This window comes from Rissa tridactyla, chromosome 2 (genome assembly GCF_028500815.1).
Source record: "Rissa tridactyla isolate bRisTri1 chromosome 2, bRisTri1.patW.cur.20221130, whole genome shotgun sequence".
NCBI lineage: Eukaryota > Metazoa > Chordata > Aves > Charadriiformes > Laridae > Rissa > Rissa tridactyla.
Window position 1 is genome coordinate 18000062 of NC_071467.1, and position 21178 is coordinate 18021239.

Below are 21178 nucleotides of genomic sequence, written 5' to 3' on the forward strand. Positions count from 1 at the left end.
ACCAAGAAGGTATTCTGCAAGTACCTACCTAATCAGCAATATTAAGACTAGGGAAAACATGAGCCTGCTGCTAAATGAGTCAGCAGACCTGGTGACAAGTAACATGGAAAAGGATGAGGTACTAAATGTCATCTTTGCCTCATTTTTTGCCATCGGTATCAACTTTCAGGAATCCCAGGCCCCTGAGATCAGTGGGCAAATCTGCAGCAAGAAGGACTTACCCTCAATGGAGAAGGACTAGGTTAGGGACCACTTAAACTGGACACACATAAATCCATGGGGCCTTATGGATTGCACCCACAGGTGCTAAGGGAGCTGGCTGATACCATTGCAAAACCACTCTCTATTAATCTTTGAAAGGCCATGATGACCTTTCTGGTACTCGAAATCTAGAAGTAAGCAAATGTCACTCCCATCTTCAAGAAGGACAAGAACGAAGATCCAGGGAACTACAGGCCAGTTAGTGTCAACTCAGTCCCTCCCAGGGAAAGTGATGGAGAAAATCCTCCTGGAAATCATTTCCAGGCACATAAAGGACAAGAAGGTGAATGGGAATAGTTATCATGGATTTACAAAGTGGACATCATTGCCTTCTACAGTGAAGTGACTGGGAGAGCAGTTCTTGTTGTTTAGCATAACTCTAGTGAAGCTTTTGACACCATTTCCTATAACATCCTCATAGAGAAGCTGACAATGTATGGATTAGGTAAGTGGAAAGTGAAATGGATTAAGCACTGGCTGAAGAGCTAGGCCTAGAGGGTTGTAATCAGTGGCAGAAAGAAGAGGTGGAAGCAAGTCACTAGTGGTGTGCTGCAGGGGTTGATACTAGAGCCAGTACAGTTTTACATATTCATTAATGACCTGACTGCTGAGACAGAGTGCACGCTCAGCAAGTTCGCAGATGATACAAAACTGGAAGGAGTGTCTGATACACCAGATGGTTGCGTTGACATTTATAGGGTCCTCGACAGGCTGGAGAAATGGGCTGAGAGGAATCTCGTGAAACTGAACAAGGGGAAATGCCAAGTCCTGCATCTGGGACAAATAACCCCAGGCCACAGTACACTCTAGGAAACTGCTTTGCCAAGAAGGATCTGGGAGTCCTGGTGAACAAAAAGCTGGCCACGAGCCAGCAATGCACTCCTGCAGCAAATAAGGCCAACAGTCACTTGGGCTATATTAGGCAGAGAATTGTCAGCAGATCCAGGGAGATGATCCTTCCCCTGTGTTTAGTACTGGTGAGGCTGCATCTGCAGTATGGAATTCCATGTACAAGAGAGATACAGAATTACTGAAGTGAGTCCAACACAGGGCCGCAAAGATGACTGAGGTACTGGAGCATTTTTCATATAAGGAGAGCCTGAGAGAGCTGGGACTGTTCTGTCGTGAGAGGTGAAGGTTCAGGGGGATGCCTGTGTCCGTGCGTATGAATTCCTGAGCAGGGGGGAATGAAGATAAGCAAGCCAGACTCTTCAATGAACACAAACTGAAATACATTAAATTCCACCTGCACAGAAGAAAACACTTTTTCTTTACTGTGACTTGGTCAAGATGATCTCAAGATGTACCTTTCTACCCTAGTGATTCTGTGATTCTGTGTGATTCTTTGTCTTACTGTCCTTCTTTCTCATGTAGCTGTTTGTTCCTTTAATGTTTTTATATCCTCCTGCTATTCTGTATCTGAGACTTTTTTGTTTGTATTGGTACCTCAATTTTATTTGCGTAATTTATTTTAGTGCTTTCTGCTCTCTCTTTTGTCACTGAGCTGGAATAGGCTTTTAGCTGCAATTGCTTTCTTTTATGCAGCCAGATATATTAGCTGGAGAACAGGTGTTACTTATGGAATACTTTTCTTCAGTTTTCTTAGAACGTGCTTAGTGATAAGAGTTTCATAAGTAGATGTGGTGGGTTGACCTTGGCTGGCTGTCAGATGCCCATGAAGCCCCTCACTCACTCCCCCTCTTCAACAGGGTGAGAAAATAAGATTAAAAAGCTTGTGAGTCAAGATAAAGACTGGGAGATCATTTACCAATTGCCTTCACCGGCAATCCAGACCTGACTTGAAGAAGATTGATTTATAGCTAATTAAAAATAGAACAGGAGAAACAAAGACAAAAAAAAATAAAACACCTTCCCCCGCCTCACCCTCTTCCCAGGCTCAACTTCTTTCCTTCATTCCCAACTCCTTTACTTCTGCCCCGACCCTGAACAGTGGTGAATGTGGGCTTGTGGTCCATCCATAACAGTTCCTCTCTTCTTCTCCTTTCTCCTCACACTTTTCCCCTGCTCCAGTGTGGGTCCTGTCCACAGGCTGCAGGGTAAACGTGCTCTAGCTTAGGTACTCCATGGGCCACAGTTCCTGTTAGAGAAGCCTGCTTTGGCATGGCAGGGGAATAGCTGGAGCACCTCCTTCCCCACCTCCTTCTGTGATCTTGGTATACACAGGATTGTTTCTCACTTTTTCTTTTTTTTTTCCTCACTGCCTTTGCAGCATTTTCCCCTTTGTTAAATACATTTTTACAGAGGTGACACCAGCTTGGCTGATGAGTTCAGCCGTACCCTGTGGTACATTCATCGTGGAGCTGACTTGAACTAACTGTCTGGCACAGGGCAGCCCCTGATGTCTTCTTGCAGAGGCCACTCCTGCAGCCGTCTGTGGCAAAGAAAATTTTCTAAGATTTTTTTTTAGAAGCTGCCAATCTACAAAACAAGAAAAACACCACCCCAAAACACAATTTAGATTACTAAATCTCACCTAGTCATACAAACACAAATAGATGATGTATTCTTAACTTTTATCTTTGGAGGTTTCATTACAATGAACCATCAAGCTGTGAATTAGAGTCTAAAATCTTGTAAAGTGCCAAAATAATTTCTTTTAAAATGAGGCATTTTTTGTGGGTGCTGATAATACTTGTCCTTTTTCCCTTTTTAACTCTTGTCTGGTAGTACTTAATGTGAGCTGTCCTATCCCTTATTACTCATAGATCATTTCAAAGATTTGGTCCTTGTTTTCAAAGGCTTTATGTTGGTTATATCTCTATGGGATAACACTGGTGGAGGTGTATGATATCCACATCTTAATTTTATGAACACGTCTTTAAAGTCCTCCATACAAAAGATACAAGAAAGGTTTCTGTGATTGCAGTTGGAGAGCATTTGAATATGAGCGTTACAAATAGGGTAAGAGAAGTATGATCAAGTACGCAGACTACAATAAATTCATAGTGTTGTTTAAATGAGATAATTTATTGTAGAAAAATAGTGCAGTTTTAATGATTAGAGCAGTTTAATTTGGGAGATTTGAACTATATTTCTGTCTGGGAGTAGCAGGAGCAAGGAGGGGACAACTGGGAGCCAAGGGTAACCTCAGGCAGGCCATGCACTCACCGATGATGTCTAATCCTGTAGCGGCTAAACACAGGAGTCAGAGCCAGGGCCTTAGATAACAGAGTCAATTGACAATTCCAACATACTAAGTGATGAATCAGGTCCAGGGTCCCTCCAGGAGCCCAGTCAAAAGAAGACAGCCATGGAGAGAGCTGGGGTTGGCTTTGGCTGAGCTGGAATGGGGTTCCTCTGCACCCTCCTCTGAAGAGGGTCATTAGGGTCCCCAGGCAGGGCTAGTCAGGGCCAGGAGGGTGCTCTTAGGGTCCTGGCAATTTCCAGTTTTGTCTTTGATTTTTTGTGGTGGAGAGCAACATATGGTCTTTTTATGCTTTGAATATTATTTTTTTTATGAAATAAATTTTGGTAGAGTTTCTTGACATTTGTCAAGCACTCTGAGATTAAAGTTGTATAAAAATATTGAGTGAGAAATTTATTAGCTTACAGATATATTGCAGAAGAGGGGAAGGCCCCTACAGTTAAATGTAAGCAATTTTAAAATGTAAATCTCTTAGGTGATAAATCCAGTAGAACTAGAAGGAGACCAGCTGTTTAAGGTAAAGAAGAAAACTATTGCACAAAATGTGACTGAGGAAAACATTAATTCGCAACAAAATAAGGTTGAAACTAACTGAGGTGAAGGATTCTGTGAGTAATCTGCATGGGTTCCTTGACAGCAATTATATTTAAATTACACACTAAGAGTAGCCTTTTCTGACAGATTTCATTATCTACCTTGATATATTTTCAGAGGCTGAAAGTAGGAAATAGGAAGGAGTGAACTCTCAGAAAATGATCACCTGTAGTTGGAATTGATCTGCTTAATTTTTATCCTCTTACTTTGTGTTGATGGGTTATTCTTTAAGTGTTTCAGGACTTGCACTGTCTTATCACCACTAAAAAAAAAGAAATAGCATAACTAACTGACTCAGGCCTAACATGACAGCATTTTGAATTTTTATTCTAGTATTAAGGAACAGCTCTTTTAAGATACATTTGCATTTAGATTTAATATCTAACTGAGTAACTAGAGTGGCAGATACTCATGAAAACTTTCAGATTCTAAAAGTACTTTTTCTAATAAGACCCATGGGGTACCTAATTTTGCTGCAGAGTGGGAGTAATTTGACTTATATTTTAAACTCTATCTCCAGCCAGAGTTGCATGGCAATTTCCCTTTATGCTGTACAGAAAATATAATTAGTGTCTTTTACCAGTTTGAATATTGCATATCTATATGTGCTTTTCATTTTAACTACTGTAGTTACGTGAAGTACTAAGGATTGGGGAGAAAAGTTAAATGACAATTAGCTGCAGGGAGAAGTACTGTTTTCTTCCTGTTTCCTATGCCTCCAAGATTCTTTAGTATGAATCTGGCAATACTGATATCAACTGGTAGCCCAGTAAATATGACTTTTCCCTTATTACTGAGAAGTGGCCACAGGTTTTCTATTGATCTGACAGAGGGATTGTCTTAGGGCACTTTTGAGGTATCTTGATCTGAGCTGTTTGTAGCTTTTTTGAGCTAACAGTTGCCGACTGGTCAAGTGACTATGTGACTATCACATATAGCAAAGGTCTGACAACCCTAGGGAGTTGCTGTGTAGCACACGTTGGCCCTCTATGATAAATGGGGTTGGGGAAGCCTGGGAAGCAATGACAAAAAAGCAAGCTCTGTTAAGAAAACATCAGATAGCCCCAAAATGATTCAAGGTTGAAGAAGAGTTTTATTGAGGGAGCGGAGTTTTGTCATTAACAACTTTCCAGGGATGACCTCAGGATACTGATGACTCACAATAAACAGTTTCCCTTTCTGTTTGGGAAAGAATGAAGTGCTGCTCACAGGACACAGAGATACACTGAAAAGATGAGCATATCACCAGAGAAAAGGGATAGATATTAAGAAGATTTCTTTAATTAAAGAAGTTATTAGTATCATTAATGAGACTTTTCGATATTTAGACTTTTAGTCCATTAAAGCACTGATCGGACTAACAGTACATTTTGGCTCCATATATGGAGTGTTCTGTCACAACAGGTTTTTACAATACTACTGTATATATGGTCTATTGAACATCAAGATGTAGTACCAGATGTAATGTTTTTTTGTTTGATTTACCAGAAAGACTCAAGCACAAGCCTCCTTCCCCTATTCAGGCAGTATACTCATAATAATTTGCTATATAGAATAAAAAAAAAAAAAGGAAAAAAAAAGAAAAGAGTGGAGAAAATAACTGGTTATGAAGTAGTAAGATGTTGGCAATATTTTAAGAGAGGTAAACTATGTAAACCTCTCACAAATAATGGTCCCAGTTATTCAGTTTGACTGTTACCCAAAGATGTAATTGACCAGATACGAGTTGTATTTGGTTCAGTTTTATTTAGAATAGCTGTGAAAGTAGAGGGAAGAAATGTGCAGAATTCCAAGGAAAACACTCAGATAATCACATTCATCCTTGTACCTGCCAAGGCCCTCAGAGATTTGAGGTTCTTGAAGGAGACAGTGTCCCATAGGTTTGCTTTAGCATGTGCAGGAAAACAAATCCTGTGGCAGGTCTTGGTGTTCACCTTATCATAGCTTCTGAGCCACCAGGATGAGTCCTTTTGTGGGAGGCCTCACCTGCACAGCCTGCTCAAGCTGGGGCTGTATCTTCTCAGTGGAGAATTCAAACCTCTCTGCCTCTGCTTCTTGCTGACTGCCCTGACCATGGCTTGGTCTCCTCAGTTATATCAAGGAGCTATGCAACTTGTCACAGCTTGTGCAATAGAAAGACCCGTATGTTAACCATCATGTGCAGCTCAGGCGAAGTTAATATGTATTTATATTCATTCTGTGATCTGCTCAGGAAAATTGAGTTGTGTGAGGTCATTTTGTATATGAGGTATTTAAGAATAATGACTCCTTCAAAGTCCCTGACATCTATATGAAAATCAACAATTTATGATACTAGTCCTTCAGGCAATTGGCAAAGCAACACTGTCCATCAGCGTTCTGTTTATTACTCATGTCACGAGCAACACGTTACTTGTATCATAGACTAACATTTCAGAGTATGTGTGTTTGGAAGTCTCCTTTTACCTTTCATCATACTTCATTATTCTGCCAACATTATTATTTGGCAAATTAATTGGAAATTAATTTGGAATTAATGGGAAAATCTTTGACATACAAACATCTGGCTTTATAAGATGCAGTCCACTTCTGAAGTTAAAAAGTATTATTCAGTCTTGGAACTTTTCAACATTTCATATCCACGATACTACAAAATTTCATTAATCATCAGTCAGATCTTTATTCAGTCCTTAATGATCATACAGTGCTTTCTCATAGATTTGCTTTATATGACAGCAACTTTACTTCAAAATTGAACTTTTTCCAACATTGCAAGGCATTATAGGACTTTCATACATTTAATCACTGACATTTTTAAAACAAAGACTTTTTTTTTTTGTCTTCCAGACGTTATAACGAACTTGACAAAAAGAGTCATAGGGTGAATTATTTTTATCCCTCTAGCTGAATAACTCTAAAATTAATCAATAGATTGTTAAAGCACTTACAGAACAAGAACAAGTATTTTTTTCAAGGTGACATAATGTAGAACTTTTTTTCACCTTCTTTCCAAACATTGGCTTATTTAAGTTTTCATTTTTTTTGTTTTATAAATCAGAAATAAATGATTACAGTGGAGTTTCTACCTAAAACTTTAGTTTAGTTAGTTTAGGTTAAAGTTCAGGTGTTGTAATTTACTGTTCTAAAATAAAAAATAGCTTTTTGTCAATCATTTGTCTGCAATTCTGAGATATGGAAAAAACAATCAAGGCTATATCTAGCTTCAAACTTCTCAGTGTCCTAATTCTCAGTTAGATATAATGCTTAGTCTTCAGACAGTTTTACAGGAACTGACTTTAGGAACTAGGTCTTTCACTGAGTTGTGCCTTTGTAACCACGTAAAACTTAGGTGATATATTATCCTGAAACTGCTAACAGAATGTTGTATTTTAGACACTTTTCCTTTAGACACTTTTCCTTTAGACACTTTTCCTTTACTTTTGTGCTGCATATTTAACTTTGAGAAAGACCTGGCTTTAGGAAGACAAGTCTTTTTCTTCTTTCCTTCTTCAAGAGTGAATTAGCACTGTTTACTTTCTCCTCTGAAAGACGTGTTCTGTCATTCCTTATGACTCGACATTGAACTATGGCAATGCAGATTAACTTAAGTCACTTCCTCTTTTGTTCTGTTTATTTATATGCTTGCTGTATCTCCAAACTAGTATTTCTCTTACTGCGTTATTTTTTGTTTTCATCAATTGAAGACTCAACTAGAAAACTTTGCATATTTTGATATTGTAGTTACCTTCAAATTAGTCTTGTTTTTTCAAGCCAGTCTGTTATCTCGCTAGATGGTCAATTCCGGAATCATCCAGGGAATTAATAAATCTAGTATACCGTATGTACACACAGGAGAAGCCCTGATACCCACCTACAGCTTGACTTTCGCACATACAATTCAATGAAAAACTCTACTTACTTACATAAAAGTTCTATAGGTTCTGTCACAGATATATCTCATTAAGTCTTTCTGTAATACAGATATACCAATATTATATATGTTAATGCTGAATACATGTAAGCTGCAATTAAAATTCTAGGAAATCCACAGCTCTGAAAATACTTACTTTCATGGTACTTGAATATTTATATTGGAAATACTCTCACAAAAGAACAATTTACAGGCAATTATCTATCTTGTTGACCTATCTTGTTATCAAAAGATAACCGATAATATCTGTTAGCATGTGACATGTACTTGGTATCTTCAACAAAATTCAAATCTTGAGTTCTCAGGTTAGTCAACAACAGATTTTGTATGCGATAGAAGAGGGGTTTTTTGACTGTTTAACAATATTTGTCACAATGTCCTTGCTCTGAAATGATTTAATATAATTTGTATAGAACATTTCCAGGAAAAAAGAAAAGTGAGGGAAAAAAAAAGGCCAATACACGAAGTTGTCATGCAATAGAAATTCACATTTATAATGACTGCCATTGAGACCCATTAATCTCATCACTGGAATTGGAAACATTAAGGATATCGATAGGCCTGATCATACGAAAAACTTACTTGTTTAGTGCTTGACCAAAAGGTTGATGGTTATGTTAGTGTCTGAACCCAAATGTAAACGTCTTACTAACTGGGCTGATGGAATAAAAGGGATATGTTAACTTAATCATTAAATCCTTCAGGATCTTTCAAATCAAGCAATATGTTAAATATTCAGTTAGTTTCAGCTTTTCTTCTTTAGCGTGAATCTGGTTCTTTCTAAACAGGTCTGGATTTATTAAATCAGACACCTAAGTTTTAGTCTTTTATCCACAAATGAGTGTCCTTACATCTACATTGTGGGATGGATCTTTTTACAAAAGATGTTCACTATGAAGCTTGTTACAAGAATTGCTTTATGGGATCAAGGCAGTCATGGCGAACAAAGGAAAGGATGCTAGAAACCATTGGTAATATGTTGTATAAAAGTACAGGAAACACAATAAGTTGTAAGTGCTTGATACTTCATATTTGTGTTAAATATGCCTGCTCCCTAATTTAGACAAAATTTAACCAAACCAGACAAGCCACTGGTCAGGTGCAGTTCCATTGGGTAGGTCTTTCCTCTCCTTTCAAGGGGGCAGCAGCCTACTGTCTTTTGTAGTGTTTGTATTATGCCATGTAAGTATTAAACCCCACTAGCACGTACATGGATAATGCAGGATAAGCCTTACCAAAATATGTGAAACCTTACCCTTTTTTTTAATCAAAGCTTTTTATATAGCACTTTTATTTCAAGAAGTAAATAATACCAGTAAGAAAGATTCCACCCACACACCTACAGTTAGCACCAAAACAAGCACTTAAGATTGTGTACTGCGTATGTATGAGTGATGAGATCTATGTATGCACCTAGTTATACTATGATTTAAGTGTCTTTGTGCAAGACTTTGGTAGTATTAGAATGGGCTTGTAGATGGGGTAGCTTGGGAGGAAATGTAGGAACTATACGCCTCATGAAAAAGTTTTGTGTACAAAATTTTGCTGTATTTTCCAACAAAAATACTTTTTTCTTTTTGGAATATTCTAGGCCTCATTTAATGCCTAAACTGTGGCTTATATTAGCAGGGTTTGCATGCTTGCTACTTGTTAATAATCTTTCTTCAAAATTAAAATGCACGTTTTGCAAATAAAGCGATTTCACTAAAAGAGTACCTGATTTGATGACACTGATTTCTGCTCCAAATAAATAAGTAACACACAAAGCTAAAATTCTGCTACCATTCCATACAGATTCAAACATAATAAGGTAGAATTGGGCAGTTAAATAGAATGAGGACTGCCTATTTGACTCTTTTTTATCTCCTACCCCTTATACGTGTATTTTGTAGTGTCTATATTCTCCCTTGAAGTTCTTACACGTTTGTTCACTGATCTGATTTCGAGCTTTGACTGGACCTTTGCAATCTGGACACTTTTTGTCTGTCTTCATACCCACATCATGTCTAAATTACTTCTTTTGTTTGTATATTATACACTGTATTTTATCTGACTAATCCAGAATAAGATTCTGAGCCACTTCTTAACAAGATAACAAAGACAATCATTGCAGATAAGCAATGTGTGAAAAAGAAAACAGCAGTGTGAATGGAAGTAGTTGTTTAATAGTTTGGCTGTCATTTCTATAAGAATGAGGAATACCATATCTGTGAAATTTGTACAAAACCAAGCATTTTTGCCTTATCATTTGTGTTTTCTACTAATCCTCATTTATTTGTCACCTGCTTTAAAGAACAAGACAGTTATTTCTGGTTTAATTTCTGTTTGAAAGAAGTATAGTTCTAGAAGATTTTTATTAATTAAAACTAGTTTGGTACATGGACAAGACAGGGATTTGTAAACTACTTGTCAAGATTAGGACTAACTGGCAGTGTGCATTTCAAATATTAAAGTAAGTGTACAGTATTTTATGATATGTCAGTATGTCTCTGGAGGAAATGGAGGATGTGCACTGTGCTGTTAAAAAAACCCAAACAAACTAACCCTGAATTCCATTTTGCAACATAAGGTGGGAATTACGTGTTAGATTTTTGAGGGAGAATAAAATACTAATTGACTTCACTGGATCAGAGTTAGCCTAAAGCAGAGCAGTTTTTGAAAATTACCTCCTAAATAGTGCAGAAAAGAAGGGGATGGAGGCACGATGCCGTAATGAAGTACAGGAAAAAGTGCAGAAGTGCAGAAATTTTGATTCTCAAAAATGTTAGTGCCTTATTTCTTCTGTAAACTGTGATTTACCCACAGTCTCAAACCAAATAAGGTGCAAACATGGGAACTTCACTGACGTATGTACATGCACAACCTTACACTTTTACCAATCCTTTGATTGGCAAAAAAGGTCCATTATTTCAGTAAGCACTTTTTTTTCAAATACATTTTACATTAGATAGCAGACTATCTAATGTAAATGTTGTTGACTACACATAATGTTGAGATACTTTAAGTCTCTGATTCACAACCAATGATCTGAAGATTCTCCATGAACATTTCTAAGAGTTTATGGAAGAAAACTGCAGAAGTGAAACCTACTGTCTGTTGACTTAAATTTGCTATGCAGGACTCTATGCAGTTTCGGGGGGAGCTACATCTTTTGAACTATAAAAAGAGATGAGACAGCTGCATTTCCTTTATGGTAGATATGGTGTTTTTCTTTGAATTTTTGGAAAATATTATAGCTATGCTTGGAATAGTAGCTGGCACAGAAGTAGGCAGGACTGCCAATGCATTATGATAATGGTGAACCGCTTTATAATTTGCTGGGAAGATAAATTGACGTGAGAAAAGGGGCAGTTATATGAGCAGAATAAGCAATCATTTTCTGCCAGTTGCCATTGTAAATTCTGGCAGCTTGCAAATCTACTTTCTGGGAACAATCCCATAGAAATCATGAACTATAAAGATCAGATTTTAGGAACTGTGAATTTTGTTTGAACTCAGCTGATATCAGCATGTGGTTAGTTAGAGTCATTTTGAGTATAACCCATGGCTGTCAAGGATTGATGTGTTAATGAATAATTAATTTCATAGCTAAACTTAACTAGATATTAGCTATTTAAAAAAAAAACACAAAATCCTAGACTTTTACCATGAACACACTTAAATGGTTAGGTTGAAGTTTTCTCATGCTTTGGACAATAAACTTGTTTATTTTTCACATGTTTTTGTGATTATTAAAGAGAAACCGTATTATAGGTAGAATATACTACTCAAAATATGTGCGAGGAAATGTGTTTTACAGACTTATTTTTGTTTCAGTTGCTCAGTAAGACCTCTTCCAGTAATAGGAATATGTAAGCAGTGAAAGGTTGTTGCCTCTATATTGCTTAACAAGTAGTTACAGGGTCAGAATTTAAATAAAAGAGCTATTTTGTCTTGCATCATTAGGTAATAGTATTATACAGAGAAATAGCTGTAGCAAAAAGGACAGGTAAGTAAACCTCTACCTGGCAAAAACCAAGCATCAAACTAAAGTATACTTCTTACATTTGTAACAAGATATTTGTAACAACTTAAGTCACTTTATGGCTGTTAGAAAGTGTGTTTCATGCTGAAATTGACAGTGACAACGCAGAAAGATTTCATGTTTTCTAATCAAAAGATGCAGACTTCAGCCTCTCACTCTGAATACATGCTATAGTGCAGATCTCACTTTAATCAGCACAGAGTATTGTGCAAGTGCAATTTAATAGCTAGCTAGAACAATGTACTGTATAGTAAAGCTAACCAGAAAATGAAATTCATTTGTTTTCGGGGCTTTTTTTAAATGAAATTCTGAATATTAGTATTGTATGTAAGTTTATGATATTTCCAGTGATTTGAAAGAAAACATTTTGGTACTGACTAGATGGCAAATCAGAAAAAGAGAGCTAAAAGGCCCACCGAGCCCAACAGCTGAATAACAAGGCAGTTAGGGGACCCATGGCTAGCCTGGCAGCCATGCAGCGCAGTAACACCAGGCTAACCAGCTGGCAAAACAGCTAAGCAGGTGACTGGCCAATAAGCAATACCAGCAGGCTGCTCCTTTGGCTTTAATTAAAGGTTTAACCGGAATTAAAATGTTTCTATAGATCTTACCGACTGTCATAATTTCGTATCACAAATATTAATTTGATATTAGACTTATTTGGTAATAAAATTATAGATAAATGAGAAAATTTCATTGTCCCTTCCCTCCCCATCTCTCCTCTCCTCTCCTCTCCTCTCCTCTCCTCTCCTCTCCTCTCCTCTCCTCTCCTCTCCTCTCCTCTCCTCTCCTCTCCAAACAGAAGAGGAATCTGCAATGCCTGAACATAACATGGTATACTTGTTGGCTAGTATTTTATCTAACTACAGGAAGAGCTCTGTTTAGAAATTAGTGGAAGGAAATAGATATGCATGTTGACATCCTGAAGATGTGACTTACCTTTCTATCTTTCTGGTTTTGGTGAGAAATACACCTTGGCTTGACAGGACTGTTTATCCAAAACTTATTTACCTTCTTTCTAACTATATCATCTCATTTAATAAAAAAAAAAAAAAATTACCTCTAATTCAGAGCTTCCTAATGAGCAAATCAAGATAAAAGACTACAGTATTTGGAGCAACATCCTAATGTTAAAAAACAAACAGAAAACCAACAAAAATTCCAAATAATTTTGTATACTGGTCCTAGTGGTTCGGAGTTAATTTTCTTCGTAGGAGTCCATACGGTGCTGTGGTTTGGATTTGTGGCTAAAGCAGAGTTGATAACACACCAGTGTTTTGGCTCTTGCTGAGGAGCGCTTGCACAGCATCAGGGCTTTCTTTTCCCCCACACTCTTTCCCCACAGTGAGTAGGCCAGTGATAGACAAGGCGCTAGGAAGGGACAAAACTTAAGCAGATGACCCAAATTGACCGAAAAGGATATTCCATAGCTTATAACTTCATGGTCAGCAATAGAAAATGAGGGGAGGAGCCAGGGGGCAAGTAGCCATTGCTTGGAGACTGACTTGATTAATCTACTTGTAGGATGTGGTGAATTATTGCCTTTCTATCAATTGGGGGTTTTGTGCTTTTTTCTCCCCTCTTCACTTATTAAACTGACTTTTGAAGAGCCTTTATTTTGACCCAGGAGTCTTCTTGCTTTTGCTCTTCCTATGTTTTCCCCTGTCCTGCTGTCGGGTGCAGAGAGGGGAGTGAGAGAGCAGCTGTGTGGTGCTTAGCTGCTAGCTTGTCTCAATCCACCAAAACTTCCTACTCTTCTTGTACTTTTGATAATTGAATTTCAGATTCACTGAAGTGATAGAGTATTCCTTATTTCTTTGTACCCCGAATTTAGAAAAATAATTACTCTTGAAAAACAGGTGTCTGTTTTATAGTTTTAGGTGGTGACCTGCATAACCTAAGTTCTCTTGTTCCTTATCTTGAACATGAAAGTCACAGAATACAATCCTTTTCCTGGTGTCCAGAGCAGTGTTCTGCCTAACCTGTTGACTGGCCTGGACAGACAGAGACTCTTCCTAGCCTGACTCATGTACTTGCATCATGATAGTGCTGTGCCTAACACATGACTGTGTGGTTTCTGGATTATCACTGATTTGAATCCCATCACCTGGTCATGTAGAGTAAACAATCTTGACTGTTCATGCTTGCCATAACCTACTATTCATCGATAAATAAGAATTCTCACAGAGGCTATGTCAATGAGTGTATGTTTGGGGGGAAAAAAAAAATGTTTTCCCATACAAGACCTTTATCAGTGCTTTATGGAAATCTACTGATATTCAGCCCTGATATTCACTTTTTAATCTTTAATAATGAGTTTTGTTTGTTTGTTTTAATTCAGGCTCTCTGGAATGAATATACCTCCTCCAGTTATCAGCAACAAAAACTGGCTCAGACTACATTTTGTAACAGACAGCAATCACCGATACCGTGGATTTAGTGCTCACTACCAAGGTATATTTAAAGAAATATATTTTTTGTTATGCTTATTTTTGTTAAGAAAAAAAAAAGTGTCTGACGTTGTAGAGAAAATGGGATGGGCCTTTTTAAGAAATCCTCATAAAGGTATAGTTTGTATTTGCGTAAATGATAAATTCAGCTGTGCAACCTGTTATATCAAATTACAGTATGTTAGAGTATGGATAGTGTATTATCTAGTGTATCTAAATATAGTTGTAAAAAAATTACAGCGATACTTCACTTTACCCCATGCAAGTACTTAGCTTTTAAAATGGTCCTAATATTCTGAAAGATATTGTGTAACAGATACAGAAATAATGTTTTTGTCATTAAAATATGTATTTGCCTCTATGGTTGTGTAAGCCTTGTTTGTAAAACAGTGAGTAAGTGTCTATTTACTAATGTAGCATTTAATCACTATTATCTCTTACTACCTATTCCTGAATGCATTGTGCTATTAAGGGTTTAATTAACCTGTAAGTTTCTTATCCACTGTTTTCATGAACAAGCATTATTTTGAGTAAGAGTGAAAGCATCTGAAGCATTAACTTGGGAATATGACCATTTGGAACAAGGTCATTATAATGATGAAGCGCTAATGAAAACTAAGCTTCATTAGTATATGGTAATACTGTCTGCTTTTTCACAAGCATTACTGTAAATAATATTTTTCAATATGTATACTGTTTCAATGGATCTTCAGGGAACAGTAACCCTTTTTGTGCTTTTGTGCTTTTCCATTTATCTGATGAAAAAGCATCATGGCATTCTGAATGAGGTTTAGGTCAGGAATTTCTTTTACTGTTCTCTAAAGGAAATTTAGCATAGGAAGAGATCGGCTACGAAAATGTTTGCAGAATCTGATTAAATTGATCAACAAATGTAAAACTTGAAACTAACAGAAGACTAGGACTAATTTTTTTATGTAATTGATCTTTTATAATAGTAAACTTTTTAGAACTCTCTGTAATTGCCTCAGATAACATATTCTATAAAAGAACAGAGCAAATTTGCTTACTATTTCAACAAATACTCTATATCTTTATTTAGACTTCCCAAGTTCATAGATGTTCTGGAATGTGTATTCTGAGTGAATTTAGGTAAAAAGAGCATTCCTACTGTAGCTCCAGGGGTGCTATAACTGTTTATGAAAGGCACTGACTCATTTTTTGCATTTTTTGCATGGTATCATTCATACCAAGTACAATAAACGATATTGTTTACTGAGACATCGCTAGCTTACGGGACAGTTAAAAGATACAAAGTAGGAATTTTATTAGTTCCTACCCCACGAATGAGAAATCGTGGGATAATTATTTTTGTGGTTTCTACAAAGTAATTTGAATTGTTGAGATGCTAATTTTTTAACTAATGTGAAAAGGAGGACAAACTGTGTCTCACACATACTTGCATTCCTGTAAAAAAGTGGGAGGTATTAGGTAATGAGAGTAGACTTTTGTTTAGTTTCAACATGTGTTTTCTGCAAGTCATATAAAACGTGTGAGTTGGTAGGTGTAGGTGATTTGAATATGCTGTGCATCTTCTATTTATCTTTACCACCTAAGTTTGTAGTACTTTATGGGTTTTTCACAGTTATTTTGGTTTGCTCATTTAACTTTTGATGGTGTATTGCTGAAAGTATGTTAACGTGTACTCTGTACTAAGTTGTGAAATGCTGCAGTAGTCATGCTTAAAATGAATAAAATATCTTTTACAACTGTTTGAAAAAAATACATAGGCAGTAAATAATTTCATGACAAAAAAGTATAAAATGTGCATAGTCAAGCAGATACGATCATTAAAAATTAACCTTGATAGTAGAAAATGGAAAAAATGCATTGTCATGTAATAGCAAGGAGTGGTTTCTGTGTCGATGGTAGGCTAAAGGAGAGAGCGTGAGGAAATTAAATAAACATATTAAAAATCTTTCATTTGTTTAGAAAACAAATAAAAATGTATACCACAAAATATTTCAGTTTGTTAAGAACTGGAACCTTTATTTTTTTCAGTTAAAGACAACTTCAAGCCTTTTTTAAAGCCAATTTTCAAATAATAGTTTTACTGGTGCGCTGACATGAGTTGTCACAAAAGCTGCCAGATAACTGATAAAAATAAAAAAAAATATTTCAAAGAGCCATGTAGTGCAGATACATGTGCCTGTTTTTCTTTTCAGGAGTTTATTTCTGCATGACTTTGAGAAGGTGTCTGTTAATCCTTTCATAGCCTGTATTTTCACTGTACAACACTGTAATAACTGTTGTAAAAACCCACTCTTTCCCCTGCTTAATTAACATAGATAATACTGTAACCTCTTTCTGACTTCCCTCCTTGAAACTTAATCTTTCCTATGGAGTACCGCTATAACCAGAATTAGTAATTTCTTACCACTTCATCTGCTTCGATTTTCTTTGTTCTATTGTTGCATCTTTTGAAGGAGCCAGACTCCAAATTCTGAACTTCAGAACACTACGTAATTCTTACTCCATCACTGCTTGGTGCTTCAATACTCTTTTCACCAAATCACTCCCTTGGCTTCCTGGTTTAGTTTGCACAACTGCATATTGTTTTAGTGCACTTACTGCACTAGTATATTTGGGTGGTGGTTTGATCATGAGTAGCAGGGAAGCATCCCCACAGCCACTCTCTCACTCCACCCCCACAGTGGAACAGGGAAGAAAACAGGAAGAATAAAAGTGACAAAGCTCATGGGTTGAAATGAAGAAAGGGAAAATCACCATGTACTACTGTCCTGAGCAAACATTCTTAATTTAAAACATTTAATTACTGATTCGAGTGTTGGGAAACAAAGACAAATATTTAAACAATTAGGGAAGCCTTTCCTCTCTCCTTCTGCAAGCTTGACTTCATTCCAAACACCTCTCTTTCTTCTTCCTCTGTATGTGACACCCCAGATTATGCTTCGTCTCTTTGGTGATGTAACCGGCAGTGCAGGAGGTTCAGGTCAAGGTGCAGGAGTTTCTTTCTGCTAATCCTCGTCTCTCACTCTTTTATTCTGCTTCTTTTTCCTTCTTACTCATTTCCTCTGCTCTGATGTGGCTCTGATGTGTTTTAGTTGGCTTATACAGAACAATGAAATTTACTGAGGTACATGAAACTATGGGAAACTTCATTTAAGTACATTGTCGTGCAGGTTAAGTGTATTAATTTCTTTCAATAGGCATTTTAATTTACAAAAGATATTGAATAATAAAATATTTGAAAGGTGTTGGTAAATTATAATTAAAATGACATATGTTAATTAGAATCAAAACGTTTCCCTACCCAGGTTGTGGTGTCATAACCAAGACACGCTTATTCTTGCTTGTTTTCAGCACTTCTTTCTATTCACTGAGGGTTCTTTGTCTTGATGGTTTTTGTCATTACTGCTTTGTTAAAACTCCTTTTGAGTTAGAAACTGTTGGCTGAAGTAGAACCAAAGCTCCTTTGAATCTTCCTGAAGCTGCTGCTTCAATGTTTCTTGGCACTGATAATCGTCTTTTGCTGTTTCTAGAATTATTTGTGCTTTTTTACTCCATCCATTTGCAGTTCCTGTAAAAGTTCCTTTTGCTTGCTGCTTTCTGTTGGCTACTCTTTGCAATCCATCACTTATGATTGAATCCATAATATTATCTAAGTGGACAGAAGTGATTAAGCTAGCTTCACTGCTTCCAGTCTTACAGGCTGACGTACACAAACTTCATACCTGGACTCTGAAAGGTCTTTTGAAAAAAAGGTCTTGATTTTCTGATAGTTAAACATTGCTTTAAGAGTCCGTAACTTTGCTATCTTTTGAGGTCCAGCATCCTCTCTCTCTCCCTCTTGCCCTCCCTCATCCTTTAAAGCTCTGTAAGGTTTCAGTAGTAGGTCTATACTTGCTAGTTATTTCACTTGTGAAATCCATTTCTTAACTGCTTTTACTTCCTTCCTCCTTCCCTTTACCTCTGTTTAAGCTTGCTTCTAATATGAACAAAATAGTATCAGATGTCTATTAAATGCACAATCACATCTGTGTTCCATTAAGAATCTTTGCTTATAGGAAAATAAAGATGAAGAAATGAAATATATCCGTGAGCTTTTCAGAACAGAATAAAGTTTAGCTGTCATGCTCATGTCGAAAAGCACGCAAATGGTTACTCTACTTAGTACCTGACAGCCAACTATGTAGAGCTGAAATTGGATAAATGCCAGGACTTTCAATGTGTGATGCAACATGGAGAAAACTGTCATTGAAAAGTTTTCTTTTTCTTTGCTTGATTTTCCATTGTTCTTTTCTTTTTCTTCTGTCATTTTGTATATGAATAGAAATATATCTTCATTCAGAAATGATTTATGGAGTTAGACTGTTAGATTTTTTGTTGGTTTTGCTTTGAGAGAGAATTTGAAACAATTTGTAAGCAGGTAAAGAACAAAAGTTTAGTACTAATCTGCCTCAGGACATAGTGGCTAGAGTTGCCAGAAGGGGAAAACTGTCTTTATTGCTTTTTTTCAGAACACCTAACAATTTAAACAGAATTTGTCATTCATTCCTCATCTCAAAAACTGTTGCAATGAACAGTATACAGTATTACTGCTGGAAGAGTCAGCAGTCATTATGAAGTCTTAGGTGAGATTCATCTCTAAGACACCAAGATGTATCAGTCTCTGTATTGTAACCTATAGGTTTAGACACCCATAGGTATCTAAATACCAATTAAAGTTGGGGAACTGTGGGCCACAGTTCAGCTGTACATGAATATGTGTGCACTGACATATGAAATCACCTAAGGTAACCAGGATAGTTTTATGGCAGTGGCAGAGGTCCAGAGGCTCTTCTGGCAGACAAACCAAGGTGTTGCAAAGCAGTATGTTATGAAGTAACACAACTGCACCAACCCAAAGCATGCATAGGCAACTGAATCTTCCCCATACCTAGCTAATCCTGTCAGGGCAGGTTACAGAGTGATTCAGCTGACCACACTGGTAAGGGGTTGGGTAGAGGTGCTCTAGAGTAAATGAGACATCTGCATGGCGTTGGCAAATTATAATCTACAGGATACCATGCCATTCTGGCACAGAAACTAGAAGACAGGGAAGAATGCCTAAAATGACAACAAACAGCGTATAGGCAGCTGTTATGTCCTGTCCAAGGTGTGTACTTTAAGATGGAATAAACCACTACATTCCACTGACTACGCTTACCAGATTTCCACTTGTTATAAAAGTTTATATACCTAGTACAACTGCAGACGTGCAGATGTGGGTATCTTAATCTCAGATTGAATCTTACATAATGTGACTACTCACTCACTGAAATGGCTTTTTACTACCAGCACGCTCATGGGCTTGAGATTCCTGGGGAAAAATTAAGGTGCTGCATTGCTTATGTCACATCTGTAGAACTCTGCTACTTAAATAAAGTCTTTGCCTGCTTCTGATTAAGGCAGTATAAATAAGTTGTTGGTTGCATTGGTGATTGATTTGACAGATGACAGATTTTTTTTAGACAGATACGTAGTTCTTAGAACTGTAAATCTGTGACTTTTCAGACCCAGAACTACTATTGTCAAAACAGCCCAGATGGCTACCTGATTTTGCAATGGATGGAGGAAAAAGGAACCCTCTCTTCACAGAAAGAAAGGAAATTACAAGAGTTTCTCAGCAGATTTTTTTTTTCTTTATTTTCCTCCAGGCCTAACAGGAACTTAAATTGCCTACATTGTCACACACTAAATGTTTTTAGCGGATTTTCATACTCATGGGTCTTTTAGCTGCGATTCGTCTTACTGAGCTATACTTTCTGAATAGAGGATTTTTCACCTTTGCACTCTTGAGATGCCTTTTATTCACAACTATACACCCACACAATGACAGTGTGCAGAATTACATTGATTTTGCTGTAGTCAAGTCAGAGAGGAGAAAAATTGCTGTTGACCTCCTGCATTTTAAAGTACTTATTTTTAGAATTCTCCCAATTACAGTTTTTGATAACACCACTGTTGACAGTTAGTTAAGTTAGTTCTAATAGTATATAGAAATCCCGAAAGATCTGCTTCTAAAATTTTAATTCACTTTTTTCTACTTGAAATAAGATCTTCATTCATTTAAGAAGTCAATAAAACTAATGTTAAATATGAAAACATGGTAGTCTGTACTAATGTTTAAATTGATGGATTGGAATTTACTTCTGAAATAAATGTTAAGTGATGCAGTAAAACCTCCTTCCCATTTTTTAGTGATTTAACAGATGTGTCTTCTATATTTCACACTTATCCTAAAGAAAAACCTCTAATGTTTTAGGTGCGTTCAAACATTTTAATATATTTCTTTTTCATTTACTATTCTGCACACTTCTGTTCATTGTTTACAGAAGAGCAAATGACATTTTTTTTTATGTACTACTGACTGTAAGTAATTCCATGTCCTCTGTATAAGAGGAGATTATCTAAATTTCAATTTAGGTAATACTTAGAGAGAAAGTATTTTTCTTATTTAGGACAGGTTTTTTTGAAGTTTGGTAATTTATAAATTCAAATGAAAAACAACATTTCAAACAACAGTAAAAACCCCAGGAAAATAGGATATCCAAACATAAAAAATCCGTAGGTAATATGAACAGTCCTGGTTTAGGGAAAGAAAAAAAAATATATTTAAAAATCAGTGTGGTTTTAATTACCCTATTGATATCATATAATCATAGAGTTGGAAGGGACCTTAAAGATCATCTAGTTCCAACCCCCCCTGCCACGGGCAGAGACACCTCCCACTAGACCAGGCTGCTCAAAGC

The 21178-nt window shown here is 36.7% G+C and overlaps 1 protein-coding gene across 3 annotated transcripts in view; it reads left to right on the plus strand.

The window, feature by feature from the left end:
* CSMD3 (CUB and Sushi multiple domains 3) overlaps positions 1 to 21178 on the plus strand; it is a 688054-nt gene that overhangs the window by 213175 nt on the left and 453701 nt on the right. For all 3 annotated transcript variants that reach the window (XM_054193012.1, XM_054193014.1, XM_054193015.1), the window contains exon 6: positions 14297 to 14409. In XM_054193012.1, the coding sequence (XP_054048987.1) occupies positions 14297 to 14409 (113 nt within the window). The remainder of the gene's footprint in view (positions 1 to 14296; positions 14410 to 21178) is intronic.